The 27243-nt window shown below is 39.2% G+C and overlaps 1 protein-coding gene across 2 annotated transcripts in view; it reads left to right on the top strand.

The window, feature by feature from the left end:
- The window catches only part of Rasal2 (RAS protein activator like 2), a 300128-nt gene that overhangs the window by 237268 nt on the left and 35617 nt on the right, over positions 1 to 27243 (top strand). For both annotated transcript variants that reach the window (XM_059280774.1, XM_059280775.1), the window contains exons 5-8: positions 3818 to 3927; positions 22624 to 22777; positions 24173 to 24271; positions 25806 to 26360. In XM_059280774.1, the coding sequence (XP_059136757.1) occupies positions 3818 to 3927; positions 22624 to 22777; positions 24173 to 24271; positions 25806 to 26360 (918 nt within the window). The remainder of the gene's footprint in view (positions 1 to 3817; positions 3928 to 22623; positions 22778 to 24172; positions 24272 to 25805; positions 26361 to 27243) is intronic.

Here is a 27243-nt window from a genome sequence, read left to right on the forward strand (position 1 = left end):
AAACACTAATACAAATAAAATAAATCTTTTAAAAATGCCTTGCCGGGCGGTGGTGGTTCACGTCTTTAATCCCAGCACTCAGGAGGCAGAGGCAGGCGGATCTCTGTGAGTTCGAGGCCAGCCTGGTCTACAAAGTGAGTTCCAGGAAAGGTGCAAAGCTACACAGAGAAACCCTGTCTCAAAAAAAAAATAAAAATATGCCTAAATACTGGGCAGTGGTAGTGCACACCTTTAATCCCAGCACTCAGGAGGCAGAGGCAGGTGGATCTCTGTAAGTTCAAGCCCAGCCAGGTCTACAGAGCAAGTTCCAGGACAGCCAGGGCTGTTATACACACAAAACAAAACGAAAGATATACACACATATGCATGTAAGTGTAATTTTGATATCTTTAGTTGGTTTGGGGCATTTCTGCTGCCTGATGTTCCTTGTGGATCTTGTTTTGGTGCCTGATATTAATTTGAGAACATTTCAGTCATTAATTTCTTGTGGTTTGGGGATTTTTTTTCATTTGTCCTTTCTCTTGGTATTCCCATTACACATGTTACTTCTCATGTACTTGTTTCACAGTTCTTGGGTATTCTGTTTTGGTTTCGTCCATTTGTATTCTACTTGATGTTCAGTTTTAGAGGTTTCTAGTGATAGATATCTGTGCCCAAAGATTCTTTCCCTAGCCATTTCAAGTCTTCTGATAAGGCTATGTATAAATTTATATGTAATGTCTCAACCCTATATTAAATTACAAATTCCTTTAAGTCAGAAGTTGCATTCATTTTAACTTTATTTTCCTTATAACACCTAATAAAATTCTATACAAGAAATAAACATAAAATATTACAGTATGGAGTATGGTGAAATAAATGTCAGTAAAAGGTAAAATTCAAGGGCGAGATAAATAAATTCTATTAGAGCATTTTTCAGTCAACTGCATAAGTATATTTTATTATAAATATATTAATATTTGGTCAGGTCATTGGCCAGAATCTCATCCAGCCCTAACAGTCCAACTAGAATACTATCATTAGGTCTTGCTCGCTGAATACATTTCTGAGCACATGAGGTAGCAGTTCTCAATCTGTGGGTTGCAACTCCTTTGGGGGTCACATAACAGATATCCTGCATATCATATATTTACATTACAATTCATAACAGTAGCAAAATTACAGTCATAAAGTTCCAACAAAATAGTTTTATGATTGGGGGTCACCACACCATGAGAAACTGTATTAAAGGGTCACAGCATTAGGGAGGTTGAGAACCACTGATGAGGGTTTACTATGATGAGACATAGTAAATAAAGATTTATCTTGAGCACTAATAGCAAACTCTCCGTGAGAACTAATGGCAGCTCTCCATCATGATGCTAGTACAGCACATCAGGCAAATGACTGTTTAAAGAAATAACGAATTTTTAAAGATAGCTTTTTCTTTTTCTTCAAGTATATAACTACTTTTATAATAAGCTGGAATTTAAACTATAGATTAGATGATTGCATCTCTGGTATTTGGGGGAGTTTTACATGTTCTTTGATTTTCTTTTTAAATTTTGTATAGTTAGTTGTTTCTGGCACTGGTGATTGAACTCAAGACCTCACACCTACTAAACTGCTGAGCTACACCCACAGTTCCCCTTCTGGGTAGCAAGAATAATTGAGTTTATCATACACTTAGTTTTTAGTCATTAAGTAACTTTTTTCATCTTTCTCTCATGAGTGGATCAAGTCCTAATGTTATAAAAATATTCAACTTAATGTAAGAGGAAAACACTAACTCGCCTACAAAGACAGAAACACCAAAGTAAGAACAGATCTGTTGTCAGCAACCAGATGCCAAGAAGTATGGAGTGATAGATTTCAAGCCCTGAAAGTGGTATCTCTGACCAAGATTGCCATGCCAAGGAAAGCTATTTTTTTTTAATTAAAGGAGAAATCAATATTTCAAGAACAGCAGAAACTAAGTCAGTTTGTGACCACCAAGCCAGCACTGCAGAGAAAAAGGAATGTTATACACACAAGAGGTAGGAGTGAAACCTTAATCACAAGAGCATGGAAACAGTTTCATTAAAGGGATGATCAAAAAAGAGCAAACCACAGATACTTACCGGGGAGAAATAAAGATCAAACATTAACCCACCCAGCCAGAAATCAACAAACAAAACTACAAGAATTAGTGAACATCTCTCAATAATAACCTTAAAGGTAAATAGCCTCAATCACCAAAAAAGAGACACAGGCTAGGTTAAAAACTAGATCTAACTACTTTTGTCTCCAAGAAACATGCTTACTGGTAAAGGTTGAAAGCCAGAGGATAGGAAACAATCTGGCAGGTGAACAAACCAAGTTGGTATAGCTATTCTGTTGCCTGATGAAGTAGACTTCAAACCAAAATTAGCAGAAGAGATGAAGAGGTGGGGAAGGAACTAAGGTGAAAGAAAAGCAAAGGGGCAGGGTGGGGGCGGGGGTGGTGGGGGGAGTGGGGCGAGCAGGCCCCCATTGCCAAGGAGCACAGAGAGGACGAAAAAGGAGGGGAATGATTGCAAACAAGGTCTAATAACATTTTTATATTTTTTATATATTTTCTATTTATTATATATATATATATATATATATATATATGCACGTACAGTGCCAGAATGAAGCTTATTATTTTGTGTGTCTTACAAATAGTGAGCATCTTCATTCATTCTTGGATTTATGCAACAAATTTTTTATTGTATGCTCATTATTTTTGAGGTGATGACAAGCTTTCTGTAATTTGGTGGAAGTGGCCGGAGATTGCCAAAGAATGTATAGTACTTTGTTCATTTTTTCAATGTATTTTCTGAGCATCTCATACATAACGCATTTTAATCAATCAAACCCACCCCCACTCCCTTCCCTCCCAAAACTGCACCACCACATTTCCCTCCCAATTTGATCTACTCTTTTTGTTTTTCCCAAACCTACTGAGTCCACTTAGTGCTGCCAGTTTGTGCACAGTATATGACTGTCCCCTGGAGCATGGGCATCCTAGCAGGGCTCATTTCCCTGAAGAAAACTAACACTGCTTCAGTCAGTGCCTTCAGTTGCCTCTAGCATCTTGCTTGACTAGAGTTGGGACCTCATGGGCCTTTCTGCATCCATGCTGGAATTTGGGCTGGCTTGATGTGGTACTTGAGGTTACAGAACCTGTGAGTTAACTTCTCAGTATTTTAATGATTTCATAGATGATCTATATTTCATGTAAAATAGTTTATCTGCATTTGAATTAATTTTATAAATAACAGTATCCAAAGTGGTATGACCAAATTTGAATAACACTTTGGAGATTAGCAATATAGTCCTTGTTCTACTTAGTTAACTCTCCCCGAGCCTCCTCCAGCAGTATCTTCAGTTTCTCCAGTACACCAAATACCTTCCCACTTCAGGGACTTGGCACATGCTGTTCTAATTACCTAATTTCCATTAGTTTAAGAAATCATTAGGTATCATTTCTATTGAAATTGCTGATGATATTTTCATAGAAAACAGTATGTTTGTCTGTTTTATTGCTGTTTTAAAAGTCTTCATAAACTTCTGGGGGTTTTTTTCTGCCACAACTAATATAAAAACTAAGATAGATGCTATCAACAAGTTTAATTTTCTGTTTTTCACAGTAGAAAAAAATCCTTCATCACATTACCAAGAAATTTCAAACAACTAGCGTTTATAAAGTTAAAGACTGAAAGCTAGACTCTGTCCCAGTCCTTCCTTTTGAATCTAAACCCTTTTTGCGAGTTCATTGTGGAAGGCAAGGTTCCCGAGTAGTTCTCTCTCCCACCACTCTGCCTTTTCATTCTAGGGATTCTTCAGCAAGCGCCTGAAAGGTTCCATCAAGAGGACCAAAAGCCAGTCAAAGCTTGACAGAAACACAAGCTTTCGACTTCCATCCCTTCGAAATGCAGATGACAGGTAGGACATGACTTGTTTTTAAAAGACATCAGATGTTGGAGTGGATTATTTACTTCTTTTGAGATAGTGTCTCAGTATGTTGTTCTAATTGACCTGGAGTTTGCTATATAAAACCAAGTTGGTCTTGAATTATAGAAACCCAACTGCCTTGGCTTCCCAAGTGCTAGGATTAAAGATGTGCACCCCCATACCTAGCATAAAGTAGATTTTAATAAGGCTCTTGAACCTGCTATACCTTTGTATTAGTGATAGAATGATCCAGTAAAAGTTTGCTTTTTTTGTCTTGCTCATATGAGACAAGGTACAAAATGTTTGTTCAGCAGTCAACCAGTGTAAAATACATATAAATGTTAGTTTGGGGATATATAAGTTTTTAAGAATCAGATATACTGTTTCTGTAAAGTCAAGTTCTACTGGTTATAGGTAAATTCTTTTTCTTCAGTCAACTCTAAGGAATAACAGAGATAATGCTTGGAAAAGTTGAACACTATACTGGATACATATGATTTTCTTACTCAGTCTCCATAATAACCTTATAAATATGTTCTTATGCTTATACATGAAGAATCTGATGCACAGAGAAATTAAGTAATGTTGTCCAAGACCATACAGTTTGTAAATAGCAAAAATGATACTTGCCCATGGGCAATTTTCCTGCACCCATGCTCTTTGCTACTATAGTGTTCTATGTGTGTAGCATATAAAACCAGTCTTGGCAGTTTATAGCCACTTGTAGAAGACACATTTTGGAAAGAATTTCAATAGTTAGAACTGCTAACCTGGTAAACATTGCATGTTTAACTCACTAAAGAGAACATCCTCTTGAAATAATTGAGTATGTGCTCAGACACATCTTGGTGTCTCACAGCATTCATAGTTTTGGAAATGTTGCTGCTGTGTCAGCGAATCATTGCCATCGCCAGTGCTTACTGAATGCTCACTGTGCAGCCAGCATTTCCCAGGGACTGCTTTGGGTAACACAGCCCCTTGGGCTGTTAATGCCCTCACTTTGTAGCTGAGGAACTTGTCCAGAGTTAAGCAAGCAGTAGACCTAGATTTAAAATTGTCTGTCTTTCATATTTGATACTCTTATTTGTACTTGAGGATTTACAGTTAGTTTTTTTTCTAGTCAGTGACAGTTTTCTGTCACTTTCCTCAGAAACAGAAATTAAAATGATAGATTTGTCAGGCAGAGAATTTGCAGTCTTATTTTAGGATTGTTTCCATACTGAATTTTATCAGATCTTCTTATTTGTGGACTACATAGAAAATAGTGACATTTAAAAGTCTGTCTAGATGTGCCCATTGAGACTGGACTCCACAAGTCTGTATTTGATTGGTTGTGGTTTTCTGTAGTGATCTCTGTCTGTTGCAAAGAGTTTTCTTTAATGAGGTTATTTGTGAATAAGGACAAATACTTAGAACATAACTAGGGAGTATGGTGGTTTATTAGTCAAGTGGTCGTTTTTGGTTCTTCTCCAAGTTTCCATCTTGTTGGGTGGTCTTAAGTCCAGTTAGAGAGCTGTTGGTTACTGCTAAGGTGTATATGCCACTACTGCCCTCTTAGAGCTATCAAGATGGTAAGAGCCAAAGGATCAGGGAGTTTTCTGTGGAATTGTGTGTCTTTTATTAAGATCAGAAGCTACACCCATAACATTTCATTAACATGACTGCCCAAACATAAGCTGAACAAGGAAAACAACAGTGACATTCCAAAGTGTGTGTTGGGGGGAGGGGGGTGGCAGGGGAAGACACCACCAAGGCCTCAACCCTACACAAAGAACTGCGGGCAGCTAATGAATGCTGAGACCAGAAGAAATAGTCTTACCCAGTGAATAGCACACCAATTAGTCATCCTATACCCAATGGTCAGCCCTGAAAACATGCATATAAGTTACATTATATAGACCAAGCAGGTTATATTGAGGAAAAAATTTGTATACACATATACATATATGCATGTGACAATAATTAATGAAAAATGAGGCCACGGATTTGAAAGAGAGCAAGGAGGAGGACATGGGGGAGTTTGGAGGGAAGAGGGAAATCATGTGATCATATATAATCTCAAAATAAAAGAAATATTTTTAAAAGAGGAAAGGAGGGCTGAAGAGAGAGATGGCTCAACAATTAAGAGCACTGGCTGCTCTTCCAGAGGTTCCGAGTTCAATTCCCAGCAGCCACATGGTGGCTCACAACCATCTATAGTGGGGTCTGATGATCTCTTCTGGCATAAAATATACATGCAGATAGAGCACGCATACACATTAAACAAACAAATCTCAAAAAAAAGAGAGATGGGAGAAAGGAGAAAGAAAAAATAGCTGGACCTAGATTTCACCATGTAGCCATTTTCACAATATTAATTCTGCCAGCCCATGAGTAGAGAGGTCTTTCCATCTTCTAGCATGTTCTTCAATTCCTTTCTCCAGTGTTTTAAATTTTTTTCATTGTAGATACCTTGCCTTTCTTTGGTTAGATTTATTCAAAACTTGTGGTATGGTTTGTTTTGAAGCAATTGTGAATGTTTCTCTGATTTCTTTTTCAGTGTATTTATCATTAGAATATAAGAAGGCTGTTGGGTTTTGCATCTTAATTTTGGATCATTCCATTTTACTAAAAGTGTTTAGCAGATTTAAGTGCTTTCTGGTGGAGTCTTTAGGGTCCCTTATATATGCCATCATCATATTATCTACAAGTAAGGATACTTGAACTTGTTTTCCTGTGTGTGTCCCTTTTCCCTCCACCCCTTTTGTTCCAGCTAAGACTTCAGCCACTATTGAATAAGAGTAGAGAGTGGAAGCCCTTGTCATCTTTTTGATTTTAGTAGAAATACTTTTCAATGATAACATCATACATAGCCTTTATTATGTTGTGATATAGTCCTTCTAGTCCTTCTAGATTTTATTAAAGCCTCTTGATTGTGTACTTTCTATCTGAGTCCATTTGTGTGGAATACTACATTCTTTCATTTGCATATGTTGAGCCATTCCTACAGCTCTGTATTAAAATCAACGAATGATCTTTTTGATGTGTGGAATTCAGTTTCTAAGTATTTTGTTTATAATTTTTGCAGCTATATTTATCAGGGAGATTGTATTTTTTATTGTTGTTGTCTTTATTTAGTTTTGGTATTAGGTAATACTTGGTTTGTAGAAAGAGTTCAGTACATATCCTTCTGTGCTTTCTATTTTATGGAGTAGTTTGAGACGCATCAATGTTAGTTCTTCTGTAAAGCTCTGGTAGAATCTACATCCAACTGGGTCTGGACTGCTTTTAGCTGAGAGATGTTTTATTTCTGCTTTAATCCCGTTGCTTGTTACAAATGTGTTTAAGTTATTTGTCTTGTCTTGGTTTAATTTGGGTAGGTAATATTCATCTAAAAATTTATTTATGCATTTCACATTTTCCAGTTTAGTTAAATAAAAGTTTTTAAGGTATGTTTTTATGATTTTTAAATTTCTTATGTATCTGTTTAATACATCCCTTTGAGTTTCCTTTTTACTGTTTAGATTTATTTATTTTTGTGTTTATGAGTGTTTTGCCTGCATGTGTGTTTGTGTATCACATTTGTGCAAAACCTGTAGAGTCCAGAGGAGTGCCCTCTTAGTACTCTTGCTCCTCTTGGAGCTGGAGTTACAGATAGCGGTAAGCTGCCATGTGGGTGCTAGAAATCAAACCTAGGTCCTCTGCAAGAGCACTCATTGCTCTTGACTGCTGAGCCAGCTCTCCATCCCCTTTCATTTTAGTAAATAGGATCTTCTCTCTCTTTTGGTGAGTTTCACTAATTTGTTGATCTTTTATATCTTTTCAAAGAACCAGCCCTTCCTTTCATTGATTCTCTCTGTGTCTGTCTCCCTCCCCTCTCTCTCTCTCTCTCTCTCTCTCTCTCTCTCTCTCTCTCTCTCTCTCTCTCTCCTGTGTGTGTGTGTGTGTGTGTGTGTGTGTGTGTGTGTGTTCATCTCATTACTTTCTACACAGATCTTACTTTTCTCTGTCTACTGAAAGAAATGAGTCTTAGCTTGTTCTTGTTTTTCCAAGGCCCTAAGGTACACTATTAAGTTATTTATTTGAGAACTCTCTGACTTTTTATAATGTAGGTACTTTGTTGTGATTTAATTTTTGTTCAATTCTACGAGTATTTTTTCCTTCTTGATTTCTTAATGATCTGTTAATAATTCAAAAGTTTGTTATTTAATCCCAATGAATTTGTATATGTTCTAGAGTTCTTGTTGATTTCTAGTTTTAATTTCATTATGATGACATAGAATACAAAGTTATTTCATGTATTTGATGCTACCTGATTTGTGTCTTGTATCATCCATTTTGGAGAAAGCTTCTGAGAAGAATATTGATTCTTTAGTGTCGGGATGCAATTCTGAAGATGTCTGTTAGTCCCATTTGACTTACGATATTATTTAGCTCAGATGTTTGTGTTTATTTTATTTTTTTTAGGATGTCCTGTCAATTGGTAAAAGTGGGGTATTAAAGTTATCCACTACTATTATGTTACAGTTAATGTGTGGATTCATATCTAGTAGTTGTTTTATGGAATTGGGCACCCATGTTTGGTGCATGTTCTAGTTTGGCCCTCTGTTGCTGTGAAAAAACAAAACAAACAAACAAACAAACAAAAAACCACTGACCAAAATCAGCTTGCAGGAGGAAGGGGTTTATTTCAGCTTTTACGTTATAGTTCATTTCTGAGGGAAGCCAGGGCAGGAACTCAAGGCAGCAACCTGGAAGCAAGAACTGAACCAGAAGCCATGGAGAAATGCTGCTTACTAGGTTGTTTTCCATTGCTTTCTCAGCCTGCTTTCTTATGCTTCCCAGGGACCGGGAAGGAAATAGACATTCAGTCTTTAAGGTTATACATAAATGTCTGCTTTTTGTCTTAAAAATTACACTAGAGGCAGAAATATGAATACTAATAAAACTAGAAAAAATCTGAATCATAGATTATTTAAGATTAAATGATCAGATATAGTTGCTGTGCAGAAGGGACTTCTGAAGTCTTACCACTTAAGGTATAAGTGAGCTACTAACTGAACAAGGTGTATTTTCCCATCACATAGAAGTCCAGGTCTGCCATCCTTAGGATCTTCAAGGAGCTCCTCTTGAACACAAGATGATTGCTGTAACTGTGGCTATAACATCTATGTTTCAGATATCTAAAAAGAGGGACCCTTATAAGGATATTGCCTACTCCCAACTGAGTTATCTCCCTTTAAAGGAATTTCCTTGAAACAGTCCAGTGACTTCTGTTTATTCATTCCTAACTTTTTTTTTTTGCAAGAGAGACTGGAAAATTTTATATTTGGGTGCACTGTGTCCCCCAATAAAGCAAGAATCTGTTCTTAAATTCAGAGAGAGGGATAGAAACTGAGAAATGGCTAGCTAGCTAGCGTTTGCCATTGAGGGTTAATTTAGCACATATACTACCAGAATTCTGGAAGAGTTGAAATCTTTTCCTCCTTTAGAAGACTACCATTCAAGATAGTCTTATCACATAGATAGATTAGAGAAACTAAAGCACCCCAAAAAGATTGATAGGAGTGATGTTTATATGTCTATTAAAATCCCAACTGGTGAGTGCATGCCAGACAAAAACATAGCCATACAAGTACATGTACATAAATGTTCACAGTGGCATTAGTCAGAGTAATCATGATTACCAAAGTGAGCATGACCTAAATGACCATCAACAGATAGGTACACAAACATAATACATCCACATAATATTAGTCATCCATAAGAAAGAATGGAATACTGAAACATGCTACAATGTGTATGACTGTGTTTAGCCTTGAAAGCATGATAATTGAAAGAAGTTTGTCATGGACTGTGGGCACAGCCCAAGGGGTACAACACTGCCTAGCGTACATTTCATCCCCACCACGGGGAAGAAAAAAGGCTAAACACAACTTTAGTTTCCCCAATCTATGTGAAACTGTTACCTTGAATACTAGACTTCTAAATATTGTGTTTCCACTTGTAGAATATAAAAGTGGCAAGAATGGGAAAATCATAGAGATTAATAGTTGCCAAAGATTGAAGATGTGATACAGAAAAAGCCAATGAAAGAGGAGTAACTCCAGAGTGGTGTTGGGCTTCCATTTTGAGTGATGAGAATAGTTTAAGCTTAGATTATGGTGATGATTGCACAATTCTGAGTATATTGAAAACTCTGTACACTTTAAATGGCCGGATTTTAATGTATATGAATTATCTCTCAATAAAGATGTTTAAAGAAAAGGAAAACAGCTGGCAAGGAAGACTCAACAGTGGAGCTCATTAGTCTGTGGGCTCATTACAGCAGCAGAGTTTCCACTGAGTTCTTTAGTGCTTTACTCTTAAACATATAACCAAATGTCTTGTAACTACCAAAGAAATACCCCAAATGAAAGACAGAGACCAAAATAAGCAACTGAAGAGCGAGCAGTAGTCAGAGCAAAAACAACTTTACAAGTAAAATGAGTATTTTTTAAAGATAATATTATATACCTATAAAATAACAGAGTATCAAAGTGGGGGGACAAGAAGAAAGAGCTTGAAAGTTAATACGAAAGATAAGGTCACTGCCATAGAAAGTGTAACAGAAAATGGAAGAATCACACAGGCAAGATGGCAGAAGCTGATTAGGGCACTTACCACCATGCCTGATGACCTGGATTCCATCCCTGGAACATCCACAGTGGGAGGTGTCTTCTGACTTTTACAACCTCTACACATAAGTAAATAATATAAAGAATCAAAGAATCCATGTACAAGATTATAGAAAAAGGAACAAAAACGTTAGGGAGGACATTGTCAAAAGAATAATACAAGAAAATGTCCCAGACAAGAAAACAAATGTGCAGACTGGAGAGACCACCTAGTTTCCAGGACAGTAAATGGTAAAGACCCCTGAACAGAAACTATCAGTTTATAACATGGAAAGTTATCAGATCACCAAGATTTTGTTTTGGTTTTGCTTGTTTGTTTTCTACCCTTATAAAACTGCTAGAAAGAAAACAATAGGTTGCATACAAAAAAAATGGGAATGGGGAACATGGTAGTGAAATGGGATGACATTGGAATTTTTGGTAAAATTACCGGAAACCAGAAGTATTGGGGAACATGTCTTTAAAGTTATGGGAAGAAACATTTTTCAGCTCAGTTCTCTGAAGTTCTTAAAGGTCAAGCTAAGGAATTTGGACTCTAGTCTACAAACAGCAAAGAAATGGCAGCCCGTTCTCAAAAGACAACATAGAGCCGGGCGGTGGTGGCGCACGCCTTTAATCCCAGCACTCGGGAGGCAGAGCCAGGTGGATCTCTGTGAGTTCAAGGCCAGCCTGGTCTCCAAAGCGAGTTCCAGGAAAGGCGCAAAGCTACACAGAGAAACCCTGTCTCGAAAAACCAAAAAAAAAAACCAAAAAAAAAAAAAAAAAAAAAAAGACAACATAGAGCAGTGCTGTGGATGGAGAAATCCAGCACTATGGAGTATGGAATTTCAGATCACCTGCTTCGTAGAGACCAAGTTTGGGATATGAGTTACTGTAAAGCTAGTGTAAGATACAATGAAGGCTCTAAGGAGGGTATTGGCAGTGGAAATAAGAAGTCAAAAGACAGGATATGGGGAACACTTTAGAGATAAAAAGCAATAGAATGTCACGAAGTCATTGTTTCAAAGTCATCTAATCAGTTAAAACCCAGCAGAATCATTTTCAGAATCCATATTGATTGCATTTTGACACTGAAAGTGTGCCAGTGAGAGGGCACGGAACCATAAAAAGACTGATTTGCTGTGGGATGCTCTGTATGTCAAATGTGTTGCTGATTGGTCAATAAATAAATCACTGATTGGCCAGTGGCCAGGCAGGAAGTATAGGCGGGACTAACAGAGAGGAGAATTGAGAGAACAGGAAGCTGGGTGGGGGAGACACTGCCAGCCGCCACAATGACAAACAGCATGTGAAGATGCCGGTAAGCCATGAGCCACGTGGCAAGGTATAGATTTATAGAAATGGATTAATTTAAGCTGTAAGAACAGTTAACAAGAAGCCTGCCACGGCCATACAGTTTGTAACCAATATAAGTCTCTGTGTTTACTTGGTCGGGTCTGAGCAGCTGTGGGACTGGCAGGTGAGAGAGATTTGTCCTGACTGTGGGCCAGGCAGGAAAACTCTAGCTACAGATTGATTCTTTTGCCTTTTGTTCAAAGGCACTTAAAACTAGGGGATGGTGAAAAACACTGGACCTACTACATTGCCAGATTTTCAAGTATTTGTTGCCAACCCTCCCTTTTGGGTTTTGGGTGAATAGACATAGGAGCAGAAAGGTACCATCTTAGTTTTCCATTATGGACTGTGAACATGGCAGATGTTTCTCTCTTGCTTCTTTGAGGAATCCTTTAGGGATTTTTTCATTTCTGAAGAGGCTCTCACTTATTTTATTCCAGGAATTCTTGTGGAAAAGGGGTATATACTCATGCAAGGGAACAGAGGCCAAAGGTCAATATCAGGGTTCTTCCACTATCACTGTCCACCATATTTTTTGAGACAGGGTCTCCTCCTAAGCCTGGAGCTCACCAGTTGGCTAACTGCAGTTCCTCCTGTCTCTCCACCTCCTGTCAATGAGACCATGGCCGTGCACCACTGTGCCCAGTTCGTTCATGTTGGTGCTGGGTTACAGCATTCATTTCTCCAAGCTTACACAGCAAGCACTTGACAGTCGAGCCCCTCTCCAACCCATTCGAAGGAGGAATTCCTCTTGTTCTGGTCTCTACACCACTGCAGAGAACATTCCTACTTTCTTTACACTGGCAACCATTAGAAATTAGGAGTGCAGACACTGAACGTGTTAACATTCCTGTTCCACCACCAACACTTAGTCATTGCTCATCATCTAGCTATCCAGAAAGAATCAACCCACACCCTGTTTCCCTACACATATTCATTGTAGAGAACAGAGGATGTACCTCACAGTTTTTTCAAAATTCACTCTTACAAAAGTCTTTTAAGTTTTCCAGTTTCTGGCCACTCTCAATAGTCTTGATCTAACTGAGGGGTTCAAGGTAGTGGAACTAGTCCCAGAAGATCTCCTTATAAACACTACATTTTCTAGGGCTATGAATTGTAGCCTGGTTATCCTTTGCTTTATAGCTAATATCTACTTATGAATGAGTATATACCGTGTTTGTCTTTCTGAGTCTGGGTTACCTCACTCAGGATGATTTTTTTTCTAGTTCCATCCATTTGCCTGCAAATTTTATGATGTCATTGTTTTTTCACTGCTGAGTAATATTCCATTGTGTAAATGTACCACATTTTCTTTATCCATTCTTCGGTTGAGGGGCACCTAGGTTGTTTCCAGGTTCTGGCTATTACGAATAATGCTGCTATGAACATAATTGTGTGGTAATATTTTATTTGTGCGTTAATAAATAAAGCTTGCCTAGAGATCAGGGGAAAAGGCTAGCCATTTTAAGTAAACAAAGAAGTCAAGTATCACATGCCCTTAATCCCTTAGCAGGCAGGATCTCTGTGTGTTCAAGGCCACAGTAGGGAACAGAGCCAACCATGGTGACAACACACCTTTAATCCCAGTACCAACCATAGAGACCTGGAGGTCTGTATAGACAGACAGACAGTGATAGAGCTGTGTAGGAAGAGGAAATGAGGTAGCTGGGCTAAGAGCCAATGAGAGGGCAGAAAAGCAAGGCATATAAACCTGGGTAGACAGGAAGTTGTGCTTTTTGGAAGTTGTGAAGTTGGTAAGGTGAGGTTAGCTCCTGGCTTTCCATATTTCTCTTGATCTCTCTAAGGCTTTAACCCAAATTTCTGGCTCTGTGTTTTTTATTTAATAAGACCATTTAGAAATTCGTCTACATATTTGAGCAAGTGTCCTTATGCTATGGTTGAGCATCCTTTGGGTAGATGCCCAAGATAGGTAACAAGGAGGACCCCAAGAGGGACGCATGGATCGCCCTGGGAAGGGGAAATAGATGAGATCTCCTGGGTAAACTGGGGGGGTGGTGTGTGTAGCACGAGTCTTAACAGGTCTTATTAATAAAATCAAACCTGAAGCCAGGTATTGGGGTGAATGCTAAAAGATCAGAGAAGCAGAACAAGCCACAGCTTCCTCACCTTGCCAATTCCTCAGCTGATCCTGTTTCCTCAGACTGGAAGCCTCTGAGTCCTCATCCAGAATGAATCTCAGCTGAACTGCTACTCAGAAGCCTAAAAGCTTAACTAGGCCTAGTTCCTCGTCCTCATGCCTTAAATACCTTTCTGCTTCCTGTCATCACTTCCTGGGATTAAAGGCTCTTTTTACCATTCCTGGCTGTTTCCAGTGTGGCTTTGAACTCACAGAGATCCAGATGGATTTCTGCCTCTGGAATGCTAGGGTTAAAGGCGTGTGTGCCACCATTTTCTGACTTCTATATCTAGTGGCTGTTCTGTTCTCTGACCCCAGATAAGTTTATTAGGATGCACAATATATTGGGGAACACAATATCACCACAGGGTGGGGGTAGAAGGGAGGAGGTAGGGGATGGGAACATGAGGGATCCGATAGTCAAGGGAAGGACGGAGAGGGAGACCAACAAAAGAGATATCTTTTTAAAAAAATAATTTATTTCCTTTTATTTCATTTGCATTGGTATTTGCTTACATGTATGTCTGTGTGAGGGTGTCAGATCTTGGAGTTAGAGACAGTTGTTAGCTGCCATGTGGGTGCTAGGAATTGAACCTGAGTCCTTTGGAAGAGCAGTCAGTCAGTACTCTTAACTGCTGAACCATCTCTCCAGCCCCAAAAGAGATATCTTGATAGAAGGGGCCATTATGGGGTTAGGGGAAAACCTGGTACCAGGGAATCTCCCAGGAATCCACAAGGATGACCCCAGTTAAGATTCCTAGCAATAGTGGAGAGGGTGCCTGAATTGGCCTGTTGTTCGAATCTTAAATGGTCTTTTAATAAAAAACCCAGAGCCAGATATCAGGGTGAAAGCTGAAAGATCAGAGAAGCAGAACAGGCAGCTACTAGTTCATACCTCTACAAAATCCTCAGCCTAAAGAGAGTGAGTTCCTGTTTCCTCATGTCTTATATACCTTTCTCTGCCCAGACATCACTTCCTGGGATTAAGGGTGTATGTGCTTCCCAGTACTAGGATTAAAGGTGTGTGCCACCACTGCCTGGCTCTGTTTCCAGTGTGGCCTTGAACTCACCAAGATCCAGATAGATCTCTGCCTCTCCAGTGATAGAATTAAGGGTGTGTGCCACCACTGCCTGACCTCTGTGTCTAATCTAGTGGCTGGCTCTGTCCTGTAATCTTCAGGCAAGTTTATTAGGGTACAGAGTATATCACCACACTGGCCTTCTCCTGTAATCAGATTGGTGACTTTACCCTAATTGTCATCATCAAGTAACTGATGGAAGCAGATGCAGAGATCACAGCCAAGCACTGGGCTGAGCTCTGGGAGTCCAGTTGAAGAGAGGGTAGAGGGATTATATCAGCAAGTTGTGGGGGGTGGTAAGATCATGACAGGAAAACCACAGAGACAACTGACCCAAGATCTTGAGAGCTCATGGACTCTAGACCAACAGCTAGGGAGCCTGCATGTGGATGACAGTTGTGTAGCCTGGTCTGTTTGTGGGGCCCCTAGCAGTAGGGACTAGAATCTGTCCCTGGCGCATTAGCTGGCTTTTTGGAACCTATTCCCTATGGTGTGATGCCTTGCTCAACCTTGATGTAGAGGGGAGGAGCTTGGTCCTGCCTCCACTTGATATGCCATGCTTTACCCTTTCTGAGGAGTGGATGGGGAGAAGGGTAGGATGAGATGGGGGGAGAGAACAGGGGGAGAGGAGGGAGGGAAACTGTGGTTGATATGTAAATAAATTTTAAAAAATAAACACTACATTTTGTCAAGTACTTCACTTTGGCATATCACCTCTATCTCAGTATTACAAATGAAATTTCAATTGTAATATCTTATGGCATGTGTATAGTATTATAATCATTAGCATAATGTGCAAAATGCAATAGCATGGCCCAGTCCTTCCCTAACTCCCAGCATTATCTCTTGTCAACTCCATGAAGTCTTTCATTTATAATATTTCCCATAGTGTTTTGTATTATTGTTCTGCTTTTGATTTTATTCTTTCTTCTCAAGTGATATTCCTTGTTCCTATACTCTGTCCTGAGTCTGGCTTAATTTTAGTGCATGCTCATACATCAGTACCCAAGTCAGAAATCATATGCTCCCTGACTTTTGTATTCTTTCCACATCAGACCACCGATGGCTGATTATAAATGACTTATGCAGTGAACTGCACTGTATTAGATGTATTCCTATATTTCTGCTTGTTGTACTTTTTGCATGCTGATAATTGTGGTTCATAGGTGTGGCAGCTGGCTAGGACTGTAATTGCTTTACTCCCTTGGCAGCTTGCATAGTGTTTTCTGGAACCATGAAAGCTGGACCACAGGAAAGAGGCTTTCAGTGCAGATCTAGCTTGAGTCATCTAAGTCATGTGTCCTAAGTGTGTTGTGTCTTCAGCAATAAAGGCCCACCCGTAACCCCTGAAAGGCAAATCACGGAAAGCCCCGACAGGACACATTGCGGAGTTCAGTGTATTGTGGGGAGAGCAGCCCAAACAGATAGATCTGTATCATAGACCTGCCTCTGTGGCTCAAGGAGCATAGTAGAAGAGGAGGCCAGAATCCCAGGAAGACAAGACAGCCATGTCAGTGAGCCTGTTAATGTGCAAGGGGGAGTCCTTCTCCTAGATTAAGAAATGCAGGCAACTACTGACTGCTGGAAGAAGAATTAGTCTCTCAAGGATGAGTTCCCTTATTGGTTGTCCAGTGCAGAGTGGTCCACCCTGTAGCTAGAGTTTTCCTGCCTGGCCCACAGTCAGGACAAATCTCTATCACCTGCCAGTCCCACAGCCGCTCAGACCTGACCAAGTAAACACAGAGACTTATATTGGTTACAAACTGTATGGCCATGGCAGGCTTCTTGTTATCTAGTTCTTAAAGCTTAAATTAATCCATTTCCATTAATCTATACCTTGCCACGTGGCTCGTGGCTTACCGGCATCTTCACATGCTGTTTGTCATCGTGGCAGCTGGCAGTGTCTCTCTGACTCAGCCTTCCACTTCCCAGCTTTATTCTCCTCCTTGTCCCGCCTACACTTCCTGCCTAGCCAATGGCCAATCAGTGTTTTATTTATTGACTAATTAGCAACACATTTGCCATACAGAACATCCCACATCACCACCCTGAAACCATATACACACCAACAACAACAGGCTCAGTGGGTTCTTTCTGTATATATTTGTATATACACATATAATCAAACAAAAGGCTCTCAACTTGAGAGTGTGGGAGGGGCTGAGGGGAAGAAAGGGGAAAGAGTGATGTATTTCTATTTCAGTTAAAAATATTTGTTTAAAGAAGTTTTAGTATTTCCACCCTTCAACTGGTCTATTAGTTGAGTTGGATTCTGGGTATAATTTGGTTCATTTTGATATTTTTGCTAAATTCAGTGTATCTGTGTTTATTTGTTTGATTGGTACTAGGTACAACATTTTGGACTCACCAAGATAGGATAAATAATGAAGTATTTTCTCTGAATCTATCAAATGGTAATGGACTGGACATTGTTAATGTAATTCTTGACTGTGTATGTTGTATATACTTATTGTACTTCTTATATATAGGTTTTCTTATATTAGTTATAACCTTTTATTATTTTAGGCAAGAAAGAGGAAATGTGGTAATATATTGTGTACCCTAATAAACTTGCCTGAGGATCAGAAGACAGAGCCAGCCACTAGATTAGACATAGAGGTCAGGCAGTGGTAGCACACACCTTTAATCCCAGCACTTGAGATCTCATGCCTTTGCTTGAGAAGCACACATGCCTTTAATCCCAGGAAGTGATATGGCAGGGCAGAGAAAGGTATATAAGGAGTGAGGAAACAGGCACTCACTCTCTTCAGACTGAGGATTTCACAGAGGTTAGAGCTAGTAGCTGGCTGTTCTGCTTCTCTGATCTTTCAGCTTTTACCCTGATATCTGGCTCTGGGTTTTTTATTAAAAGACCATCTAAGATTCAAACAACACATACTAGTAGGTTTTAATAATTTGCAATTTAAGGAGTAAGAAAAGTGTATTATGAAATGTCTTTATTAGAGTCAGTGGAATTTTCTACTTCTCAAATCATACATTGATTTTCATAGTCTCTTTCTATGCCCCTTCATTGAATGTGTACATGGATACATGTTGAAGTAGCTATATGTTTCACTCTTTTTGTGGGATAGTGAGAACCATGAGGTTTTTATTTCAAGTGATGACTCAGGCTACAGATATCCTGCTTTATCCCTCGCATTTGGGCACATTTATCCATCCTATCTGGAGACTGAGAGCAGGGAGAAGGAAAATCTGCATTGTGAGCTGTGCTTCCCTAAAGTAACTATCTGTGAGGCTAACATAGAATCCGTAGCATTAGCAATAGGAAGTGGTTTCACCTATAGCAAGTAGGCCAGGCCGCTGCAGCTATCATGATTCTCGGACATGAGAATGGGTTTTGAGTACAAATAGAACGCTAGTGAGTGATTATTATCTGCGAGGGAAAACTAAAATTACAATACAGAAGAGTTGCATGGTTTTCAACAGAGAGATCACTTGGAAATACTCACAAATATCTGACTATAAAACAGTAAAATCCAGAGAACAGAGAGAAAAGTTCTTTTCTTGTGAGATCTCAATGTGTTTGAGAGTATTGAGACACCCAAGTTTGTTAATTACTACTTGGGACGTTTCAGAATGACTGTCTTAAAATGCATGCTGGTTAAACACGAGTGCCCTGCAGTGCCCAGCTACTGGCTCAGGGCTCTTCAAGAACTCAGTGACACAGTTCAGAATCATAACTGCCAACCAAGCAGAAACTCACTTGCACTGAGTCCAGAATTTTGTGTGGCAATAGCATTTTTAATTAAAAGTTTCCCAGCTCCTAAATTTGGAACTGAATCTGTAAACATGTGGCAGATTGAGCTACCAACCCAAGCATTATTGGAGCTGTGGGGAAATGTGACTTTTTACAAAATCAGATGGGTAAGCTGAGAAAATCCAGCTGTGTTTATTTCAAATTGCACTAATCAGAGCTCTTGTACTCTTTCCTTTTGCACCAGTGCATCCACTGGTTTGTGTGTGATAGCTCCCCACCCCCAGCCATTCACTTTTCTCTTCCAAGACCGATTGAAGTGGTGACGAAGGCTGAGGCAATCTGACAGGCATTTACTGTGGTAACAGGAAGCCTCTCTTGTAGTTTGTATCCTAACTCAGTCAGAAGCTGCAGGTAGTCTTCATGAGCAATTAGAGTTTTAACACGAAGTCCGTAAGTTGACAAAGAGCTCAAGACTCTGCTAACCTTAAAATAGAGATGTAGTGTTCCTTAATTAATGTAAAATTGACCTCTAAGAAGCAGTTTCCCAGTTAAATTAAGGAACAGTCACATTGCATTATTCCTATGTAGTGTTTGCAGTAATGGTAGTCAGGAGAAGAGCTGGAGCTGTAGTCAAGGATTGCACGTTACCTTGATGAAGACCCTTGTCAGGCTCACCTTGGAAAAGTTGCTTTAAATTCATTATCCTACCAGTAAATACCCATTCTATTCTGTTAGAGAAGTAAACTGGTGGTACCAGACTCTAAAACTCTAGGTAGAAGATCTGCGGGAAATCAGTTCATGTGGAGAAGGTACAGGAGGAGGTAACATGGTTAGAGGTGACCTGGGGTTTCTAATGTCATATTGAAATGTTTGGACCGGTAATGCCTCCTTCCCCCACTCTACCCTTGAGCCGTCCCCAGGTGTCTGGTCTTCTGTTCACTGTAGTCATGCTTCTGTGGGAATTACTTCTCAGAGACACTGTCCTCTCAATACAGGAAGAACTTGCTCATTTATTCAGTAGTAATGTTGAACATACTAGACTTTGGCTATCGATTCATGTGTGTATATCCACATTTTGAACTATTGGAGATTCCGAACTATGTATTGATTATTGAAATTTCAGTAAGTAGCATTTTAAGTTATCCAAATGGTTAGACGATTAGAATGAGCTTTTATAGCAGCTATTGGAAGTTGGACTATACTGAAGAATATTGAAAAAAAATATTTTATTTAACTTTCTGTAAAGTTAGAGAATAACTTTAAACTAGATAAATCTTGCAAAAAGAGACATTTAACTAGGGTAGGCACTGCAAAGGAAACAACAGGTGAGAGATTGTACTTGCAAGAAGAGATACAGGGAATAGCATCTAGTGGGAGGGTAGTGGGCAATCACATAAAACAAGCTAAAGCTTCCTAGTTCTGTCCCTACGTAGTTTCTAATAAGCGATCATTCCCCACCCCCAGAGCTGCCTTTCTCACCAGCCTTTGACTGAGAACTGATGGAAATGGCCCTCACTGCTCCCTCTTCCCTTTTTAAAGCAGTCACCTTTACCATATTTGCAGAGCATGCTCCCTGAGTCTTGCCAGCTGCAGCTTCTCCCTGCTGCCTTCCAGCTCTAATCTCCTTAAAGGTGTAGCACCATGGCAACAGGCCCAGCCTAGAGCCCTGGAACCTTGTTTGTATTACCTGAGGGGCTAGATGCAGCCTGGAGGAATAGGGATATCACCTGCACTGCAGGCTTGGAGATCGATCGAGGACTTGTTCAGTTGTTTGTGTTTCTGTCCTGCTTCTGCTGAAGACTTGAATAACACCTGAGAGGCGTTTATGCAAAGATGGCATCACTAACTGAAGGCAGCAGGAGACTCATCCTCAGTTGGTTCCTGTCTTCTACACAGAGAGTTGTTTTCTGAGATGTAGTCCAGGAAGTGACTTGCTACACCCGGACATGTGGCACCGCTATGGTTTGGGGTTGCTCTGCCAGGTGGCTGTACAATTGCTTCATGTAGGTAGACGTTTATTTTGTTTTAAATAAAATTAACTTCTATTTTAATTTTTTGGAGATTATAAAAAAAATAAAAGAAACTTTGTCATAACACCTTCTGTTTTACATATTTTGTGATCATCCCAGAGTCAGAGAAGCTTTTTCCTCTAGCAGTTCCTCCTGGAAAAGATAGCTAGAATTGTTATTTTCTGTTTGTTTAACAAAGATGATGGTGTCCTGTTTCTCCGATCTGGCTTCTAATTCAGCATATTGATAAAGGCTGTTATGATAAGTTGACTAAAGCTAAAAAATAGCATTTAATTACTTAAAATTGTGCTGTATTTGTACCACATAACTTCATACATGTTTTCTTGTCTAGAACAAAGGTAAATAAATACAACTGTTGCTTTGTTGATTTTTATATACACTATATTTGGTGGCTTTTGTCCATTTAGTACATACTTTGCATTATTAATGGGAACTACTATATTGCCTTTTTTACTTTAAAAAAAAATGCTATCAGAACACTTTTTTTTTTTAGCCTAAACTTTAGATGGTAATTATTACTGTTTTGTTTTTGTTAAACAACAGGCTAAATTATCCTTATTGTTTCAGATGTTTCTTATTTATGGAGCTTGACTAAGTAGGATAGAGACAGAAGATAGTGAATTTAGTGCTAGTTTCCAGTGTTCTATTGCTTAGTGATTTAGCTAAATACTCTTCTGGCAGTAAGTACTACAGCGCCTTTCAGTATTATCCTTGTTCCTAGTAAATGAATAAAGCTGCTTATTTAATATTTTACCAAAACAAATGTCTGTACACAGACATTTCTTTTAGACTTATTATTAAGACCTACTTGAAGCATAGGGGTGTTTCAGTCAGTAAGTGTGATAATTATTGACTAAAACTGTATGGCCATCATTTTTGAATTTAGGAAAATTGTTTTCTGTCGGGTTTGACTCCATTAACTTTTGTGATAGGAAGGCAGTGAAGTACTAGCGCCTATAGTGACAAGAGCTAGGATACCCACCATTCTTTTTAAAGGACCAGGAAAACAGAATCAGCCAAGATGCCTGCCTAACAGTGTCAACTCTTCTCTGGGGAATTTGACTTTTTTTTTTTTTTCTTTAACTCTGGTGGGAAGTTTCCTCAAGGCATTCTATTCTTATTATACTGTAAAGCATGTATAGAAGTCAAAGTTTGCCAGAAGAGAATTCCATATTGAGATGGAAATGAGACTGTTTGAAAGACATTCTTGTGCTGAAGAGTTTGTCTTTCTTGCTGTTGCTCTCCCTTCCCATGCATGCCTTCCTTCTTCTCTTGCTCACTGTGTGTGCTGGGGTAGGGGTGGGATCTACCAGAGGACTCAGCCTTTGTCAGTGATACAAGGAGATAAATGATGTGTAACCTCAAACAAAATAAGAGAGAATGTCTTTTGACAATACTTTTGCATAAAAAGTGATAAAGAATTCTGAATAGTGTGTATTTCTCCATATTCCAATATAGAAATGAGAATAAAAAAATAACATCTGTACAGGAACTTAGAGGTCCTTTGAGACTTGTAAAATTATTCTGTTTTTATGCTTTGTTGAAAAGGTGTGTTCATATATGCATGGTTTATGTGGTTTATGTATACCACATGAATATGACTGTTAATACTATAATTGTAGGGTATTTAGTTATCCTCCTTTTATTTTTCCCTCTTACACTTTTACATTTTTGTTAGTCTCCTTTCCTTAGATCTTCATGTAACATTGCCTTAAGTATCTTCTACTTATAGGTCTCGTGGTCTGCCTAAACTGAAAGAGTCTCGTTCACATGAGTCCCTGCTGAGCCCCTGCAGCGCCGTGGAATGTCTGGATCTCGGTAGAGGAGAGCCAGTGTCAGTGAAACCACTCCATAGTAGCATCCTTGGACAGGACTTCTGCTTTGAGGTAAAAAGGGGAAAGAATTGCAGGAAGAAGGGAGAATCGTCAGTAATTTGGCTATTTCACTGTCGTGTTTCTGATTTGATTATCTTGACTGGGTTTAAGTTCCTGAAAATTCTACTTATAAGGGAAGAGTTGACAATCTGTTAATAGAAAAAATATTTGTAATTGAAGTTATTAATGATTATGTCATGCCTTTGCCTTTGTCTGCTTTCCAAAACTTGAGCACTTAATACATTCTCAACGTAGGTAACATACAAGATTAACAATAGCCGGGCGGTGGTGACGCACGCCTTTAATCCCAGCACTCGGGAGGCAGAGGCAGGCGGATCTCAGTGAGTTCGAGGCCAGCCTGGTCTCCAAAGCGAGTTCCAGGAAAGGCGCAAAGCTACACAGAGAAACCTTGTCTCAAAAAACCAAAAAATAAAAAAATAAAAAAGATTAACAATAGCTTCTCAAACTGATGTGTTATTTCTTAATATTAAATATAAAGATGTTATACACTGTTATTTCATCCCTAATTTTAAAAGAATTTGGAGAAAACCCACCAAAATTACAGTTTTATAACTATAACATGAGCAGTTCTTGACCTAGGGCCATACCTTATTTGGTATACCATCTCCTGCATGTTCCTAGATCAATAACTGTATATCTCAGCCACATTTCAGGTCCTCACTAACCATCTGAAGCTAGGAGCTGCCATTTCAGACATAGCATACCATCTGATCAGATTCACTGTATTATGACCTGAGAGTCTAAGTAAACAGACTGAAGCTCAGAGCAGGTCATTTGTATGTGTTTATCATCGTTATTATTATTCCTTGAAAATCACTTGAACTCTGCCTTGTTTGTGAAGCTCAGTTCAGTGACTTCTACTATGGACATAATATACTATGTTAAATGTTATAAATGACTGGAAATCAGTGGATTGGTTGCCTCCTGGAGGAGAAATGGGTTCCAGAGAGGGACTCAGCTGCACTGATGCCTTTCAGCTTCAGTTAGGAGCCTTCTGTAGCATTGTAATGAAGCAGTCTTACAAAACCAAATAATTGTACAAACATTTCCCTTTTTAGTTATTTTTTATTAGCTCAAATGAGCATATTCATTCATAGGTAATTTTATATATGCCTTAAGCTTTTTTTTATTTTTTGTTTCTCTGAACCATAGGCCAAATTGTAAATGAGTTTTTTTCTCATAGCTGGAAATAATTATGGATGCTGCTTAAAGACTAAAATTTAAGTAAAGATATGACACAATTGAAATGATTGATTGTTTTAGCTTCACATAGTAAGATTGGGGTTTCATAACATGTCCCTAATTCTTAACCTTTAGAAATTAGAAGATGGACTCCCCCACCACACACCTAGTCTTACATCCGCATCTCTAATCTTTGTGTTGAAGGTCACCTACTTAAGTGGAAGTAAATGCTTTAGCTGTAACTCTGCCTCAGAGAGAGATAAGTGGATGGAAAACCTTCGAAGGACCGTTCAGCCAAATAAGGTAATGGTGGCTCTGAGTGTCAAAAAAAAAATGTGTCACCACCCCTCTAAGGCTCATGGATCATCTCAAAAGAGAGAACAGAAAGGATGTAAATGCAGGAAGATAGGGAGAAGGGCTGGGAAATACAGTCGGTGTACTCATCCCCTCATAGCTGCTACGGCAGCAGACCCACACAAAACTGGGTCTGTCGACAGTCAGTCGTGGAGTGGAAAGAGTCAAGGCCCTACCCTTCCCTGCTGAACTGTTGGCTACTTGTAGGTTTCAGAGGAGGAACAGTTAGAGTCCTCAGGGATGTACACACCAGAGGAGCCCATCAGGCTCTCTCTAGTGGGTGTTCTAAACCCATGTTTACACAGATGTTCTTGATTAAACTCAATGGGTCTCAGAAAGGCGGGTATGTGTAAGAAAGGAACTTGAAGAAAGGAGAGGAATGAGGGTGGGAAGGAGATTAAAGAAGGTGGGTTATGGCAATCAGAATGCATGTTAGACATGTGTGAAATTGTCAGAACAAATTCAACCGAAGTTTTTTTAAAAAATGTATCACTTGTAAGCATCAAGTTGATAGAAGACAAATGTAGTAATATATTAATTTTATAGATCTTAATAATTTGTTGTTGTTGAGACAGTATCTCACTATGTAACCAGGGCTGGCCTTGAACTTGCAAACTTTTTTATCCCAGCCTCACAAATCCCTGGGCTGGGATTATAAGCAATTGCTACCACATCTGGCTTAGGGTTTGACAGTTTGAAAATCCTGTGTACATGTTAGGACATTTTACAATGAAAATTATCTTACTGAAGACAATATTATTGTCATTTTGCCATGGGAATAGAGACTCAAAAAGCTAAGTGACATGCCCAGCCAGAAGTTCATATATGATAAAGTCGTACTAGAAAGCAAGTGTATTAGCAACTTACCTTTTTTAGTTTTAGAAATGAGTCCAGCCTCATATAGATGGCTGTAGGGAACATACTGGTACATGATGATATTTTTAACCCAAGTAAAACAAAATATGTGGTTCTGTAAGATGTTTTGTTTTGTTTTTTCCAAGACTGAGTTTCTCTGTGTTGCCCTGGCTATCCTGGAACTCACTATGTAGACCAGACTGGCCTCCAACTCAGAGATTTGCATCCCTCTGCTCCCCAAGTCCTGGGCTAAGGGCTTGTACCACCACTGCCCATCTTTGTAAGAGTATTTTTAAAAATATTTTTAATTACATTTATTTCTATGTATGTGTGTCAGCACAGTGCATGTGTGAAAGTGAGAGGACAATTTGCAGGAGTTGACTCTTTTCCTTCCACAGTGTGTGTCCTGGGATCAAATTCAGGTCATCGGGCTTGGCAGTGGGTGCATCTACCCACTGAACCAGTACAAGATTATTCTTTAGAGTTCTGTGGTTCAGAACAATAGCAATTCTTTTTACTATGTTGACTGCTCTTAATAGAGGAACGTTAATAATCAGCATTACTTTAAGAACAAAATACTCTCTTTCTGGTATGTCAGATCTCAAATTCAAATTTGCTGTCTTTATAGGACAATTGTCGGCGAGCTGAAAATGTCCTCCGTTTATGGATCATTGAAGCCAAGGACCTTGCCCCTAAAAAAAAATATTTCTGCGAACTGTGCCTTGATGATACCCTCTTTGCTCGTACAACCAGCAAGACCAAAGCAGACAATATTTTCTGGGGTGAACATTTTGAGTTCTATAGCCTTCCACCTCTCCATAGCATCACAGTTCACATTTATAAGGATGTGGAAAAAAAGAAAAAAAAGGACAAGAATAATTATGTAGGGCTAGTCAACATCCCCACTGCCAGTGTGACTGGTCGCCAGTTTGTAGAAAAATGGTACCCAGTGAGTACACCCACACCCAACAAAGGAAAGACAGGAGGACCTTCTATTCGGATTAAGTCACGTTTCCAAACTATCACCATTCTGCCTATGGAGCAATACAAAGAATTTGCAGAATTCATCACCAGCAACTACACCATGCTGTGTTCAGTTCTTGAGCCAGTAATTAGTGTGAGGAATAAAGAGGAGTTGGCTTGTGCCTTAGTACACATTCTTCAGAGTACTGGCAGAGCCAAGGTAAGTCAAAAAGGAGTGTGTTACCTGAAAGTCTTTCCTTACCATGTACAAGAAAATGAAGCTGTGGATACCGGTAGATACTGTGAAAATCCAGCTTAGAACGTTTTCAGAAAAGAAAAAGGAAATTAAGGTTAAGTGAAGAAAGCCGATTAGCAGTTCTATAAGATATGGACATTTTTTTAACTAAAGTAAAATGGAGGAACTAGCAAATATTTATTTCTAGTTACTTTTCATGAAGGTAGATACTATGGTTGCAGTTGCTAGGATAACCCCACAGCATGTTCAAATTCTGTTGTTATTGTTTTCTTTTTGAAACATGGTCTCACCATATTGGCCATTCTAGCCTCAAAGGTGAGATCCTCCTGCCTTAGCCTCCCAAATCCCAGACTTAAAGGTATGATACAGGTGTGCAACATTATGCCTAGCTGAAGTTTTTCTGGAGTATTAAAGGTTGTATTTTAAGATTAACTGCTAACTGTATCCCAGTGGTACAGAAGGAGATAATCAAGAAATGTGCTGACTGTAAGTCTTCATGGAATAAAATCTGTATCTGAAGTGGGAACACGAGGGGTCTTGTACAGTTAGTTGGCACCTATTTTATGGCATCTTTCATCTGAATGGAAATGAACACTGGGTTATTCCATAAAATAACATCTAAAGTGTGCCAGACACTGTTTAGTGCTGAAAGTGTGTCTTCCCTGGACATGTTGAACAATATAACACTGTCTTTAGGGGCTTTCGGTCTTCTGGAGAAACCATACTAAACAGTTACAAAAGTAAATCTGTGATTACAGTGAGAAGTGCAGAGGGTACAAAGATAAATAATACTGTGGAGGTGTGGAGCAAGGGGAACTGGCAAGTGAGGCTCTAGGGCAATCTTGAT

Source organism: Peromyscus eremicus, chromosome 15 (genome assembly GCF_949786415.1).
Source record: "Peromyscus eremicus chromosome 15, PerEre_H2_v1, whole genome shotgun sequence".
Classification (NCBI taxonomy): domain Eukaryota; kingdom Metazoa; phylum Chordata; class Mammalia; order Rodentia; family Cricetidae; genus Peromyscus; species Peromyscus eremicus.